At 41.4% G+C, this 13991-nt stretch overlaps 1 protein-coding gene across 6 annotated transcripts in view; it reads left to right on the forward strand.

Annotated features, from left to right (window-relative positions):
• Positions 1–13991, forward strand: part of LOC6043387 (otoferlin) — a 75625-nt gene that overhangs the window by 34494 nt on the left and 27140 nt on the right. For 3 of the 6 annotated variants that reach the window (XM_038267117.1, XM_038248076.1, XM_038248063.1), the window contains exon 2: positions 8326–8585. In XM_038267117.1, coding sequence (XP_038123045.1) covers positions 8507–8585 — 79 coding nt within the window. In that variant the 5' untranslated portion in view covers positions 8326–8506. Of the gene's footprint in view, positions 1–7726; positions 8027–8293; positions 8586–13991 lie in introns of all 6 variants that reach the window. The other 3 variants (XM_038248069.1, XM_038248080.1, XM_038248056.1) reach the window with 3 other exon arrangements.

A 13991-nucleotide genomic window follows, 5' to 3' on the forward strand; every position in this document is an offset into this window, starting at 1 on the left:
TGGGAGAATTTCAGCGGCTGGCTGCACTGCTTTCACCCGTCATAAACTGTCAGATGTGCACGCTGATTCGAGATTCTTAAATTGCTTTTTATTTTTACGGAAAATTAACTGTCAAATCACACGATGATTAGAAATAACCAATTTTTGGGATTAAATACTGATTTCATTATTTTTAATGAGTATGTTAAGATTTAATACTTGTTCACGACTATCTAACCGTGTAAATGTCATACAAATGTTTAAAAAATGTCAAATGTATTCATAAGTTGCTGTAATTTCAAGCACAAATTGAAATGTCAAAACAAATGCAGTTACAAACGTTAAAATTATGCATAACTTTAGTATAATAAAAAATTCTGACTAACCGTGTAAATGTCAAACTACACCGCTAAGGCCACTTAGCGATATTTTTATTCAACTTAAAAAAAACATTCTCGACGATTGATTTTAAATCAAATTACACATCTAAACGAACATGCAACAGCACGTAAAAGTTTCACGAGTTCACCTTCCGCTGAAAACATGGATTATTTATTATTTATAATTCAATTTGGAGCATATATACGATATTCTCGCCCTCAGCAAATAATCGTACATGTAACGCATATACACACTCTGGCAAAAGTTTGTCATTTCGGTGTGTTCTACACTCGTCGATTCTCGCCCTTAGAACCGTACGTGGGTGCGGTGAGGCACGTGCAAATTTGCAAAATATTCTGATATCAGCTCAGCTGAAAAGTATCATCACCGGCTTGTCTCGGCGGAAAACTTTGCCCCAAATCAAGCTGGAAGTGGCGAAACAATCAAAGACAAATTTGGTGCGCCGAACTCCGCCTTCGACGTCAAATGTGAGAGACTTTTCCCGCCGAACAAACGTGTTTTCGCATGCAAATGGGACATTTTGGCGGTGCATTTTGGTTGGTAGATGGAATGCAAAGTTTTTCTTTTGTCTGTGTTTTTGAATTGCTTGACATTTGCGGCGACAAGTTTGGGTTGATTTTATTCGTTTGTTTTGAAATGGAATTTGAGAAGTTCCGAAACTTTTATGCAATTGTAGTTTAACGTGTAACGAAACGTCAAAGCAATGTACACGTTTAAATATTTTTCACTCTTGAGTAGTTTAGGTTTCTTCTAAAAAAGTGTTAAAACTACTCTGAAAAGAGTAATTTTGAATGAGCGCGTAAAACACAAATAAAACCCAAAATAATAAAGTAAACTCACTTAAACTTTACAACTTTTGAAGAATCGATTCCCTTTGGACAGACCGCACTGAATTCGTCTCGACGACTGACGTCACGTCCACTCTCGTTGTGTGCGCCGTTTCTGCAGGACGAATATATATCAACCCTGATAACATCTCGTATAGCCCCGTCATTAGGGGGTGTACCGCAAAGAATCCCCCTCTAATCCGACTACTCTCATAGCCAAATTTTAGTCCCCACAATTTCATCCACGTCTTGGAGGTCACACAACTGGCAAGGTGGTTAAATCTGAGGTTAGAACACTATTTCTCGTAAAAAAAGATTCTACCTGTCAAACGTACACGCTCAACTTTTTTCACTTAAGTTCTATAAATTTCGAACCTTATTGTGAAGACTTTGACAGCTGTAGTTTCTTCATTCGTCCAAAAGGGAGGACGTCGATCAGCTGGGCGAGACGTGGGCACCCAAGGCAAATAAACATGGTTCCAAAAGGACGACAAGTAGCTGCTCCTTTCAGAGGAAATGCTTTCATAGGGAGTCTGCACGTGCACGTTTTGCGTATGACGACACAAGGGACGTGCCCAAAAGCCACGGTCCAGGTCGTCATGAATGGGAGCGTTTTTGGGCGTTTGTTGACAGGGACGGGGAAGGGCAGGAAAGTCAATTACTTCTTTTGATGTCGGGGGCTACATGCTAATCTATTAGACACGGTGAATGAAAATTATTATCTTTGTGTGTGCGGGCAGGAGTGGCGCTTTTGAAGGTCGAAATTTGCATAAGTAATAAACTGACGAAATTATGTTACGTTTAATGTTGGTTATAAAAGAGGAATACTGCAGCAAGCTGCTTAACTAATCTTCACTTGTCAAATTTGACAGCGAAACGTCAAACGGTACACGTTAAAGTGCGTTATTTCACGTTTGCGTTTATTAGTCTGAGCCTCATGTGATTTGACAACTTAATTACATAAAACCTTGTGTAAAAGTTTTGCTTTTCTAAATAGAGACGTTATAAATCACAGGTTCCCTTTTACTCAAACAACCTTTTCCTTTAACGACCCTGAATTTGCTTACGAAGGCCACGCCTAACCAGTTGCCAGGTTACACAAAAAAGGGAGAAGGGGTAAAACGCGTGTTTATTACACCCTTTTTGTGTGGGGTTCATTTTCATTTGGTGGTTTTCCATGCTCGAATAGAGTGTATACACGCGCGTCCTCAGACATTATGGAAGTGATTATATTTCCAAAAAAAGCTTTCATTGTTGGCGGCACGTGGGAAACATAATCATTGTTTTGTTGCTGGGAGCCTAGAAAGGGGTAACTTTTCCGTGTCAGTCCCGCACCGAAAACATGATATTTGATGTCGTTTTACGCAAACGAGGATTATGACATTTAGTTTGGGATTGTTTTCGTAAATCTTAAAAAAAATGCAATTTGACATTTCTCAGCTACACGGTAAATCAGTTCAACTCATTTCTTACTTATACAATTTTAATCCAAGTATTTTCTACACTAATTTGACAAAACAATTTCATTTCCGGATCTCTTAATTCCGCTCCAAATCCCCCAATCAATCGCTCAAAACATTGTTTCCCCTAGAGCTCATCTATGCGGCTAATTCCATCCCAGCAGGCGTCGGTGTTGGCGTTGCCCACAACATGACAGCTTTAGCTGTGAATAAAAATGCTAAACTCAGCCGAACGAGCGAGAGCGCAAAAAAGGGCAATGTGAACTCTTGTGACATGGTGACCATCAATCACCATGGAAATGGATCGTCATCAACACACACACACTCAGGCCTGCTGGGTTCGCGGAAAACAACTAAATATCTGCGTTTTTGCGTGTCTAAATTGTGTTTACATTCTGTCACACCTGGATTTATTGGGATTCTGGGCACACTGCCACACGGATTGATTTGTTGTTTTCAATAACTTAAGCAAGTTACGGTGGGGATTTGAGTTTGATTTTTTTGTTGTTATTTTTTAAAACACGCTAAAACAGTCGACTTTGGGTTATTTTTACTCAAATTTAGTCAAAATGCTTTTTGTAATGAATTAGTTTAGATTTTTTTCTCTCAATTTTGAGTAATTTGTACTAGATTAATTTAAGAACGTCTGAGTGAAAATTACTCAAAATTGAGTGAATTTTGCTGACCTTGAATAAGCTGTCAGATGTCAGATGTCGAAACAAAAAATAGGTCATTCGGTCAAGGATTACTGTCAATATTTAAACAGTCAATCCGTAGCGCACCCAAATTGAACCAACTGGAGTGGAAATCCCAAGTACACAAACAAAGTAAGCCAGGTGGACGATGACGTTCCGTGCAAAGTGCATGGCCTGCTGTGCGTTCAACGGTCTGGAAAGCACAGTGTGACGCCAACTTGGATGGCAATAAACAGTGTGCTTTTTACTCGCGCTTTAGAAAAAAAAAATACTTTGCGAAAAAAACAAAATCGAGAAAAACCAACGATTATAGGCAGTAAAATTGCGCATTTAATTGGGAGCAGATTACACAAGTTTGCATGTAAATTTACGTGGTACATTTTCTTGTCGTGAAAACACATCTTTCTTTTGTTCTTTTTTCTGCAGTTGTTGCTGGCAGTGTTGCCAGAAGTTCTCGTTTCCTTCCCGGTGGAAGCGGAAGTCGCAGCGGTCCTTGAGAGCGCGCAAGCAATTTCTGGCATGCAGTTTAGAGTGTATGGCACTTTCCCGGACTGAAGAGGGGAGGTCCTTTACCCCTCGCAAGAGTTGCGGCCTGGCTTATCTGGTTTCCATGTTGGCACTTCACCCACCGTGCGATGGGTTATAGGGGTGCTGCTCGGTATGTTTAACAAACGGAATAGGTTTGGATTTTTTTGTCGTGCACGGAGAATCAGAAATTTGAGTGACTGAATTCAAATCAAATTTGGATGAAATTTATTGTGCGTGTACATTATTCATTTGAACTGTCAATCTACACAGTTAATTGGAATCAATAAGTGCTAAGAATAACCCAATTTCAATTTTAAATTTTATTTAGATTTTAGAAAATAGTCAACTCTAGCCTTCCCGTGCTATTCAAACAATGTCATTTTTCTGCAGCTCCCGCTCCAGAAATGTTGTTAAATTGCGATTTGCCAGCTGGGACACCCTTCTCCAGGATGTTGAGTAAATTTCCTTTCAAGAGTTCTTGTGGTTCTCCGGCACACAAAACGGCTGTGTTGCACTGCTGCCGCCAGGACTTGCAACTGTGTGAGCGCAGCTTATGCTGGAAGCTCCCGGGATGAACATGTTGGAATGCAAATTTTATCTACTCCGAGCTCTATTTATAGAGCGGTCGTGTTTGCACAAGCCGAGAATAAATGATGCGTTGGAGATTCAAAGCAAGATTGGAGCTTTAATAAAAGTTTGTTATTTTGACCGAATTCATTTTAGCGTGTCCCTGCATAAAACGTGCAAACCAAATCAAGCCGAGCCTCAAAAATTAATCCCTCACTCCCAGGTGGCACATGTCGAGTTGCACCACAAAAGCGAGCTCCATCTCTGGGGCAAGCTTTCATGATTTATGCGAGTGAGTGGAATATTTTTTTTGTTGTTGGCTGAGCCCCATCTAACCATATCGCCGTCAGCAAAACACGTACTGGGTGGTGAGCGCGATACAAGAATTCAGCATCAAAAAATGTGTCACTTTTCCGAGCCGAGGGGTCCCTCGAATGGTCATGGTCCAGGGCAGGGTGGGAGAGAAAACGCGACAAAAAAGCTTGGATACTTCCAATTTGAGCGGGGAATGTGCTCAACATGGGCACATTCCTCTCGGTGGTTGGGTAAATGGGTGGAAAAAGTGAACCGTTATGTTTGAGAGTGTAGAGCGGGAAATTCCGAAGGTTTTTTGCTCGTATGTCGTGAGCAAACAGAATAAATTCATCAAAAATGAGAATTATTACATCAGGGATAAAGCTTTAATTGAAATTCGCATAAAAAATTGTTTATTTTTTAACGTGTAGTCAAACTAAACGTTTAATCACAGACGCCAAACATTTTGAAGCATGAAAGTGATTACGTCAAAATTTCAAAACACTTACGCACAATTCGGATTGTGGTGAATTTACTCAGAATGCAATGACAATTTGTTTTGAGAGATGCCCTATTTACTCATTTCTGAGTAAGCTCGTTTTTGACAAAAACTGAGTAATTTTGAACGTGCGTGTATCTTGGCATCGAAACTGACAGATGTCAAAATATGGTCAAACTACACGCACGTTCAAAATCATCAGTTTTCGTCAATAGCGAACCTACCCAGAAATGAGTTATCGGAGCATCTGCCAGATTTGAGTGAATTTCACTCAGATCTTGGTGAATATCACCCATTTTTTTTTTGTTAAACTCTGGATGAAATTCACTCGAATCTGACAGAGGCCCCATTTACTCATTTTTGAGTAGATTCGGTTTTGACAAAAAAAACTGAGTGGTTTGGAACGGGCGTTTATGATTTGGGACTCCGCTCTGACTCAAAGTATGTAGATTAGATAAGGTATGACAGGATTTCCAGCTGTGAAGATTTTCATAAGAATGAAAATTTAACCATTTCCGGTCAAATATGTGTGTGTGTGTGTGGTCCAATCCAATACCCGCTGGCCGGCAGCGAAATTATGGGAAAGCATAGTTTGTATCAGACTTGGTTATGCTGATACAGCTTATCTCAGTCCCGGGTATTAGGTGGTGTTAGCCCTCGCGCTGCTTCCAGTGACCCATTTCAGAATGACAGAGCTCCTTGCGGTCCAATTCCGAGGTCACTGGGCATTGTCTGACCCCGCCTAAAGATAAAGCAAGAACCAGACGGGTCCTCGATCTATCTTTAAACTTCCAATCCCATCAGGCAAAACAGGGATCAGCGCGTATTTAATAAGTGGCAAGTAAAAATATATCAGTTTTCAAAATGTCGATATGGACTGATCTCACCAAATTTTCGAAGCAGCTGCCACTATTTTCTTTCCTTCTCCTTTTCTCCTACGGTGATGATGTCCAGGTCCAATTAAAAAATGTAAATCCAGCGTCGTTTCTTCGCCTAGATGTTATGCTCGACAGCGTAATTTTCCGTACGCGACGCAAATTTACAATATGCCATCATATAACGAAACAGCTTAAACTACGACGCGAAACGACCGAAATATGTTCACTTTTGCTAGGAAGCGCAATCTTAAATATCCCGAAAACTCCCGAATACAACGCGGACGATAATTTAAAACGGAATCGACGTAACACCTTATAATGTGGCCCTCTTAAACCTTGCGGTTTCGTCAACGGATCCACAGGCGTGTATCGTTCTTTTTGCGACAAGACTCCGCCTCCCGGGTCTCCTAAGTGTGAAGGTATGGGCACGGGGAGAGGGCACCGAATACCTATATTTACACTTAGAATTTTTTGCGTCCGCCCCGGGATTCGAACCGGCAACCTCTGGATTGTGAGTCCAGTGCGCGGTCCGATTGATCCACACAGGCAGACGATAATTTAAACCTTGTCAAAACAAGAGAAAAATTAAATAAATCTAGATAAAACTGCCTTAGTTCCCAGAAAACCGTTGACAAAATTCTAATTCTACTGTACCACAATCAAAACAAGCACTCATATTTCCGAGAGAGAGGTGAGTGTCGTGAGAGCCCAGACTTGCCCACGCAGCAAAACTGACGTTTAACCGAAATATGCCAAGGAAAGCTACACGAAGCACAATAACAAAACAAACAGGAAGAAGAAAAAATTGCATTAAATTGATGAAAATCTTAAAAACCCTCTACAATTTGCACTAGATTTCATTGAATTTCTCTTCTGTAAGTCAGTTTTAATAGTTTCGTCACAACGGAAACTAATAAATCCACTGAAAACACGCCGAAAATGAAAATTATCGAGGACCGGCCGAACGACGAACTTCTTCCTTACACAGACAAACAGACTCTCTCTAACCATTTCCGGTCAAATATCATATTTTTTTCTTTAGCATTGTTAACATGTTAAATTGAAATGCACCAAAAAATAATTTGAAAACATAAAACATGTTTTCGAGACATAAAATTTAACTAAAAGCGTTTTTTATTCAGTTTGGCATGCTAAACAAACCAACAGAAAAAAATCTGGTGAATTTGCCCGGAAAATTGTAAAATATAAAATCCGGGTTTCGCGCTAACTATTTTTTGACAGCTGGAAATCCCGCCTTACCTTTTCTAATCTATATGCCTTGGTTCTGGCCCAGCAATGTTGGATTTGATAAGGCTACTCAACTTTGGATAGGGAAATTTTTGAGGGATTTAGAATACTAAAGCAGTGGATAAAAGCTTTAAAACGTTGTTTGAAATTCAAAAACAATAATCTAGCATTTTATAGCAACAAAGTAGCACAATAAAACACGACTTTCCATCACAAATCGCAGAGTTATTATGCCTGCCAATGCAAATTGGTTTATTGCTAATTTCATCATCGTTTGTCGCAATCAAATATTCATGCGGCAAACCAGCATAACCTCAAAATAATGACCATTTTCCTTTCCTCTTTTCAGACTCGAACAACCCACACCCTCGGTTTCGACCAACATCGGGTTTGATTTCACCGCAGCTCGTTGAAACACATAACCTACAATAATCTATAGAAGAGAGTCCCTCCCCCCCCTCGGGAGTGCTCTCATCCCGTCCCAATTTGACCGCCTGGATACATCGAATGGTTCCCCGGACGAGAATAGATTTCGGGGGCTGCCGAAATTGCATCTGCTGTGTGCATCGCTACAGGAACACGCTACGCGTTTCGTGAAGAGCCATAAATCGGTGCGATGAGGGGGTGCGATTAGTGGTTCAACTGTGGCGTGAGTTTAGTGGTTTGACATGGCGCTAAATCAAACGGGGGGTGATGCATGAAGAGCGCGCTGCACCAGATGCGAGCGTGTGAAAACATGTGCCATAATGGCGGCGGCTTCGGAAGCAGTCTTTGTTTCGGGCGCAATATAGTGCAATGTTTGCCATCCGGGATCAGTGATTTAAAATTTGATGAAGTCGAGTCCGGGGTGGGAATTGGGAACGCGTAAAATGCTGGCTTTAAAATTAAAATTGATGTTTATTTTTGCGTATTATAGCGGTCGATAAATAAATTTTCGAAATTTAACAGCCCGCAGGCAGCTCACCGAGAATGGTTCGCAAAAGGCACCGCCGCCACTGAGAGAGTCAACATTGGGAAAGTGAACCGGCAAGTACGTGACAGTGCATACGATTATTAGTGCATATGTGCGTGAGTTAAAAATTTGCTCGGGCTTCCCGCAGACTGTGTGAGTGTGTAATCAGCAGCAAACATGTCGCTCACCGTGCGGATCAACAAGTTTCAACTGCCGAAGCCCAAGTCCAACCTGCTTGGGCGGGTCGAGTTTCGAGGTAAGTGACGTTTTATGGCAACCCCCCTCTTTTTGACGTTTGTTTGCTCACAGTAATGGAAGAAAAACAGAGTTTTATAGTGACTCCGGCAACGTGAATTGCATAATTTTAACTATGCAAATTATTTCAGTGTCATTCTCGTAATTTAACCTCTGATCCTTCGCCGAGACGAAGGACCCCATCGAGTTTTTTACCGCCCATCAAACGATAACTCAATTAGCGCCGTACTTGGCGTTAACGAGTAGATATAGAATTTACGAGCACTTACCGACCGCCCGTGGAGCGAGGTTTATAACCAGTCTGGATGTAGTCACAGACATCTTAATAGTGGGAAAAACACTCGAAAGAAAATGAGTAATTTTAAACGCAACACTACCAAGAACACTACTCAATTTGTGACAGTTTGAACGAGGGGTGAAAGCTGAAAAATAACGATTATGGCATTTCACTGACAGCTTATAGCACACGCTTATCCAAAATCGTTCCGATTTGAGATTTGAGAAAATTCAACTTAAAATTGGTCAAAAGTTTAGTCAAATTTCTCCAAATAAGCTATTTTTCCATTCTAACCCATCTACACGCACGTTCAAAATTACTCAGTTTTCGTCAAAACAGAACCTACTCAGAAATTTGTAAATGCAACCATCAGATTTGAGTAAATTTTACTCAGATTATATCTCAATTTGTTGACGAATGTACGCTAACTTTCCAAATAGTACCATGTACATTGATTTTACGTAAAGCACAATTTAAAGTGTTGACTAAGTACTGACAGTTTGGGTAAATTTCACTCATACACAGAAATAAAATTATGGTAGTATTCATCAGGAAATGGTGACAGATTTTGTGTCAAAAAATGATTAATTTTACATCAGAAATTGGTGAATTTATATCATTTGATGAATATTACTCAGGTTCACATTTTTACACACTTTTTAGGTAATATTACTCAAAAAAGAGGTTATACTCAGCCAACCAAATTTTCAACCTTCCAAAACAAAACTTTTTTTGTGTGTAACTCAGAGGGACTCAGAAAACTCTAAAATTCACCCAAATCTGGCATATTCTTTACATGTTCATTACACAAAAGGCTCGTTTTTCACAAAATGTGAGGAATGTCAGATGTGCGTGTACGTTTGACAGTTCGAACGAACGGTAAATGCTTAAAAAATAACGATTTTGACATTTAAACTGACAGTTTATAGACCATAACATAACATGTTGTTTTGCTAAATTTCCAGCCAAGCTTATCAAACAATGAGTTTTGAGACAAACGTCAGGTTTGGGTGATATTTTTGGTTGTACCGGGCAACAATCAAATTGTCTAAGAATATTGATTTAACCATTGTGGCACCCCCTACAGCGTGGTGCAAACCCGTAATGCTTTACTATGCTATGCTAAACGTCAGGTTTAGGTGACTTAAATAAAAAATATAGAAATTAACTCGAATTTAAGTTGCCTTCACTCATGTCCGACATTTGCCTAAAAACTCATTTATGATAAAATTTTGACATTTTTACAGCATTTTGCCATATTGACATCCAACGAGGGGCCAGTCAATCCATTTTGGCAAGCCAGAAAAAAATACAATCGCCATAATTACAACGCCCACGGGACCATGAAATACATTTTCCCCCTTTTTACGACATTCGCCGACTGGTCGAAACAAAAGGACCTGCTCGCGCAATTAGGACTTTTATCGAACTGGGTCGAACCTGGCTTTCTCCGCGGAAAATTGATTGCAGATTAAGGACCCCTCGTTTCGGTCGTACCGGGTTTCTGTAAGTGGCCACTGCCACGGGCGATTAGAAAGGGATGATTGATTGTATTGGCGACGCAAGTGGGCGCTCGTAAAGTTTGTCCGAGTAACGAGTTGGGAGGGATTTTGTGTCTGATTTAATTAAAATCTGAATGTAGAAAGTTGGTGGAGGCGCACGGTGTTTCATCTCCGGTAAAAATGTCTGAAAACTACCACGCTTCTCCATTTTTTGTCAGGTTTCATTTCAATCTAGAAGCACGATTTCCCAAATCACACTTCAAAATTCATAACAAATTTCGAGCACAGCTCGAATGCAATCATATCTAGTGGCACATAAAATTTCTCTCCTTTCGGCAAAAGTGCCCTTCCAGCAGTGTCGGATCCAGGAAACTTCTCTGCTTCGATTCCGTTTCACCATTTCGCAGACAAATGGGTTAATCTTGACCGAAATAAGGATTTCGTTGTCGTTGTTGTTCCGTCGTTCTGATACTAGTACTCCTCTTCTCCTCCTCGGGGGAACAAAGAAGTACTACACTCTTTTACGAGCATTGCTCCTTGGTCTGTGCGATGTAAAGTTGGCTTTCTTAGTGACGAGGGGTGATTCAAAGACTTTTTGTTTCTTCTAAACATCAAATTTGATTTTTTCGAAACATCAAATTGAGAAAACACAAATTGGTTTACGAATTTAAAAGAAGAATTGTTTTGAATTTTAAACTTTGAGCTACCCCTCGTTCTTGCTAGCAACTTGCACTGCGTTGACATTTTCAATTTTCGGTGCACTGTAAAACAGACTGTAAAATCTTACCTGGACCTTGAACCAGCTTCTGCTGGTCGGACACGTTCCTCTAAATTGCTTCAGAGAAGCTGGAGTGACGGCGACCTGTAACCCTAAACTGGGTGAAATCCATTTCCAAGCCAATTTAAAACAGCAATGTGCTAATTGACTGACAGCAATGTCTGACAGCGCTTGTCATCGCATCTCTTTCGCTGTAATTGGTTTTGGGTCCCAGGAGAATATGCTTACTCTGGTTTAACTTCGTTTAGTGTGTAAGTTTGACAGTAAATCAGTTCTTTGAATTGAGAATAAATTTGATGATTTCAACCTGGGCTGCTTTTATCTTTGATAGCTGTCAGAATGTGGCGAGCAACACGTTAAATTAGAAACAACTGCATATATCGAGCCAACTTTAAACGACCTGTGCCATAAACCGTTTGCCATTTGAGTTTCTCAGGAAATTACAAAGGCAAACCCACAGAAGAGACCGCAAACAAAAATCTACATTTTTCCAAGGCCCACTCGGATCGAACAAAAGCCCCCACCGGAAACCGCATCGTATACACAAACCCAGTAATCGGAAGGATAAATGCCACAAGGGCACATCGCAACACGCCTACTACGACTCCTTCTACACGGTCAACGTGACACGATGAACTTTTCCTGTGCGCTGGAGAAAGAAGCTGGGCCGAAATGTGTCTATCCCGGCGTATGTTTACGACATAATGGTGCTCTGGCCGTTTGTATATTTTCCCTTCTGTTGAGGGCGGAAAACTTTTATTGTGATTTTTTTCCCCGGGATTTGCCGAGCGCAATCCTTTCGGGGTCCGGAGCTGCTCATCACTATTCCGTGTCCAGAGTTGAGCTCCTCCGGACACAACTTCACCGGAATACAATAATAATAATAATCATAATCATTAAATATTACCCCGTCGTTTTGTTCTGGCCTCTGTGGCGTGCTTTTTTTCTCTGTCCCCTGACGCCTTCGGGGTAACTTTTGCGGGTTCCTCCCGTCGGTACGAGTAAAGAGAGCCAACAGACAACAAACCACTCATCTCCATTATGGCACCCGACCCACGCTGTCGCTTCGGGTTGGAAATTGCGCCGTTTGCACGTATGAATTATCATTAACGTTGTTTGCTACTCGCTGGAAAGTGCATTATTTTTACGCTTTGATATTGTTGCAACACAGGGTCATTTGACAGCTGCAATCAGAGCGTGCCATAATGGTGGCCTACTTTGACAGGGGGTCTGCCATAATGGCGGAGTCCAACTTTGACAGCTAGCTTTAATAACCACTCAAAATGGTGGATTTTCAATTACGCAGAACAACATCGCCGTGAACGAACCAATTTGTTCAGCTTAACCGCACGCATACTCAACGGGGTCGTACAAGGTTAGGCATGTGTAAGGGCACACACGTGTGGACTCGCACAAGCATAAAACAAACAGTCCTCCTTCAGTACCCTTTGCTGAACACGGGACTTCCACCGGATGTAGAACGCGAGTGTTTTCTCCTGTCTGTGTGTATGTATACACAATTAGTACATTTCTTTTGTTGCGCGAACACCCTCCGGTGGAGCACCACTTTCCCCCGTTTCCGTGCTCATCGCCGGTGTGTTGATGTTGTTGAGCGGAAGAGCTTCTCCTTTCACTGCCGTTCCGGACGACGAAGACGGCTTGGAAACCGCGCGCGCTCCATCCGCAAACATTGATTGTATTAAAGCCGAGTGCAAGCCTCTTTTCACTTCCGTTGAGAGCGAGTCTTATCTCTTCATGATATCTCCGGAGAATGGCGGCGCTCCGAAAGGTTGGAACATAGACTCGATTTCTATGCATACCCCTCGTTTGCTGAAAATAGGGGGAGTGACTTGCCCCTCGGTTGTCAAACTGATTTATTGCTGTGTGAATCCTCTTGAATATCCGTCTATGAGGGCGAAATTTCTCAGAAATCTATCTGGAAATCGCCCAAAGTACTTTTCCCTCGTCATGACCAAAATATAATGAACTTCTGCCATATCTCGAAAGCTCTTTACGACAAATCTTCGCTTTGATCATGCTGCTGCTGCTGGCCCTTAAAAAGATTTAAAAATATTACTCTCCTTCCAAGAAGCGAATCCATCCCGACTCGTCGGTCCGACTTCAAGGCCGTCAAATCGCAGTTGCCACCATAATATGTCGCCAAGTTATTGCTCAGCGACGCGTGCGGTCTCCGATGGAAATATCTTTTTTCCTCATCCCCCCTGAAGGATCCCATATTTAGTCTGATTTGCAAGCGCAACATGTTCGCCACCACCCCTCTATCTGGGAAGAAACACACAAAAATAACGATCATAATTTCATAAATATTCATTACCCGTCGCGCCTACTTGCGCTCCCCCTCAAGTTGGGAGCTTTTTTCCCTCTTGCGCGGACTCCGACAACTCCGACAGACGGTTTAATATAGCCGGGTGCGTAGTGTCGTTCCCCTCCCCTACGGGGCTGTTGCTCTTTGTGCGAGAAAAGCCGTAATTATCGTGATTTCATTGTTGGATTTTCAGCGGATAGTGATTTTAAACATCGTCGGGTTAAAAAGCGATGAAAGAGGGGTCGATTTAAGCTTGTTCTTTTATGCGAATGAGGCTTTTTGTATCACCCCCTTTCGTTAAATCTGAATCAAATTTATCCAAATTCGACATTTGTTACGCCTACTCATTTCTGAGTAAGTTCGCTTTCAACGAAATCACTGCTGTCAAAGTGACATCTGTCAAAAAATCGTTTCAAATTGCTTCTTTTTTAATCCTTGCACAACAATTCCTCAAACAAACAACAAGCGCGACACAACCCTCGAATTTTAATAATCCTCCATTGATTCCCCATGAATAATTCAGA

The sequence above is a fragment of the Culex quinquefasciatus genome, chromosome 1 (genome assembly GCF_015732765.1).
Source record: "Culex quinquefasciatus strain JHB chromosome 1, VPISU_Cqui_1.0_pri_paternal, whole genome shotgun sequence".
NCBI lineage: Eukaryota > Metazoa > Arthropoda > Insecta > Diptera > Culicidae > Culex > Culex quinquefasciatus.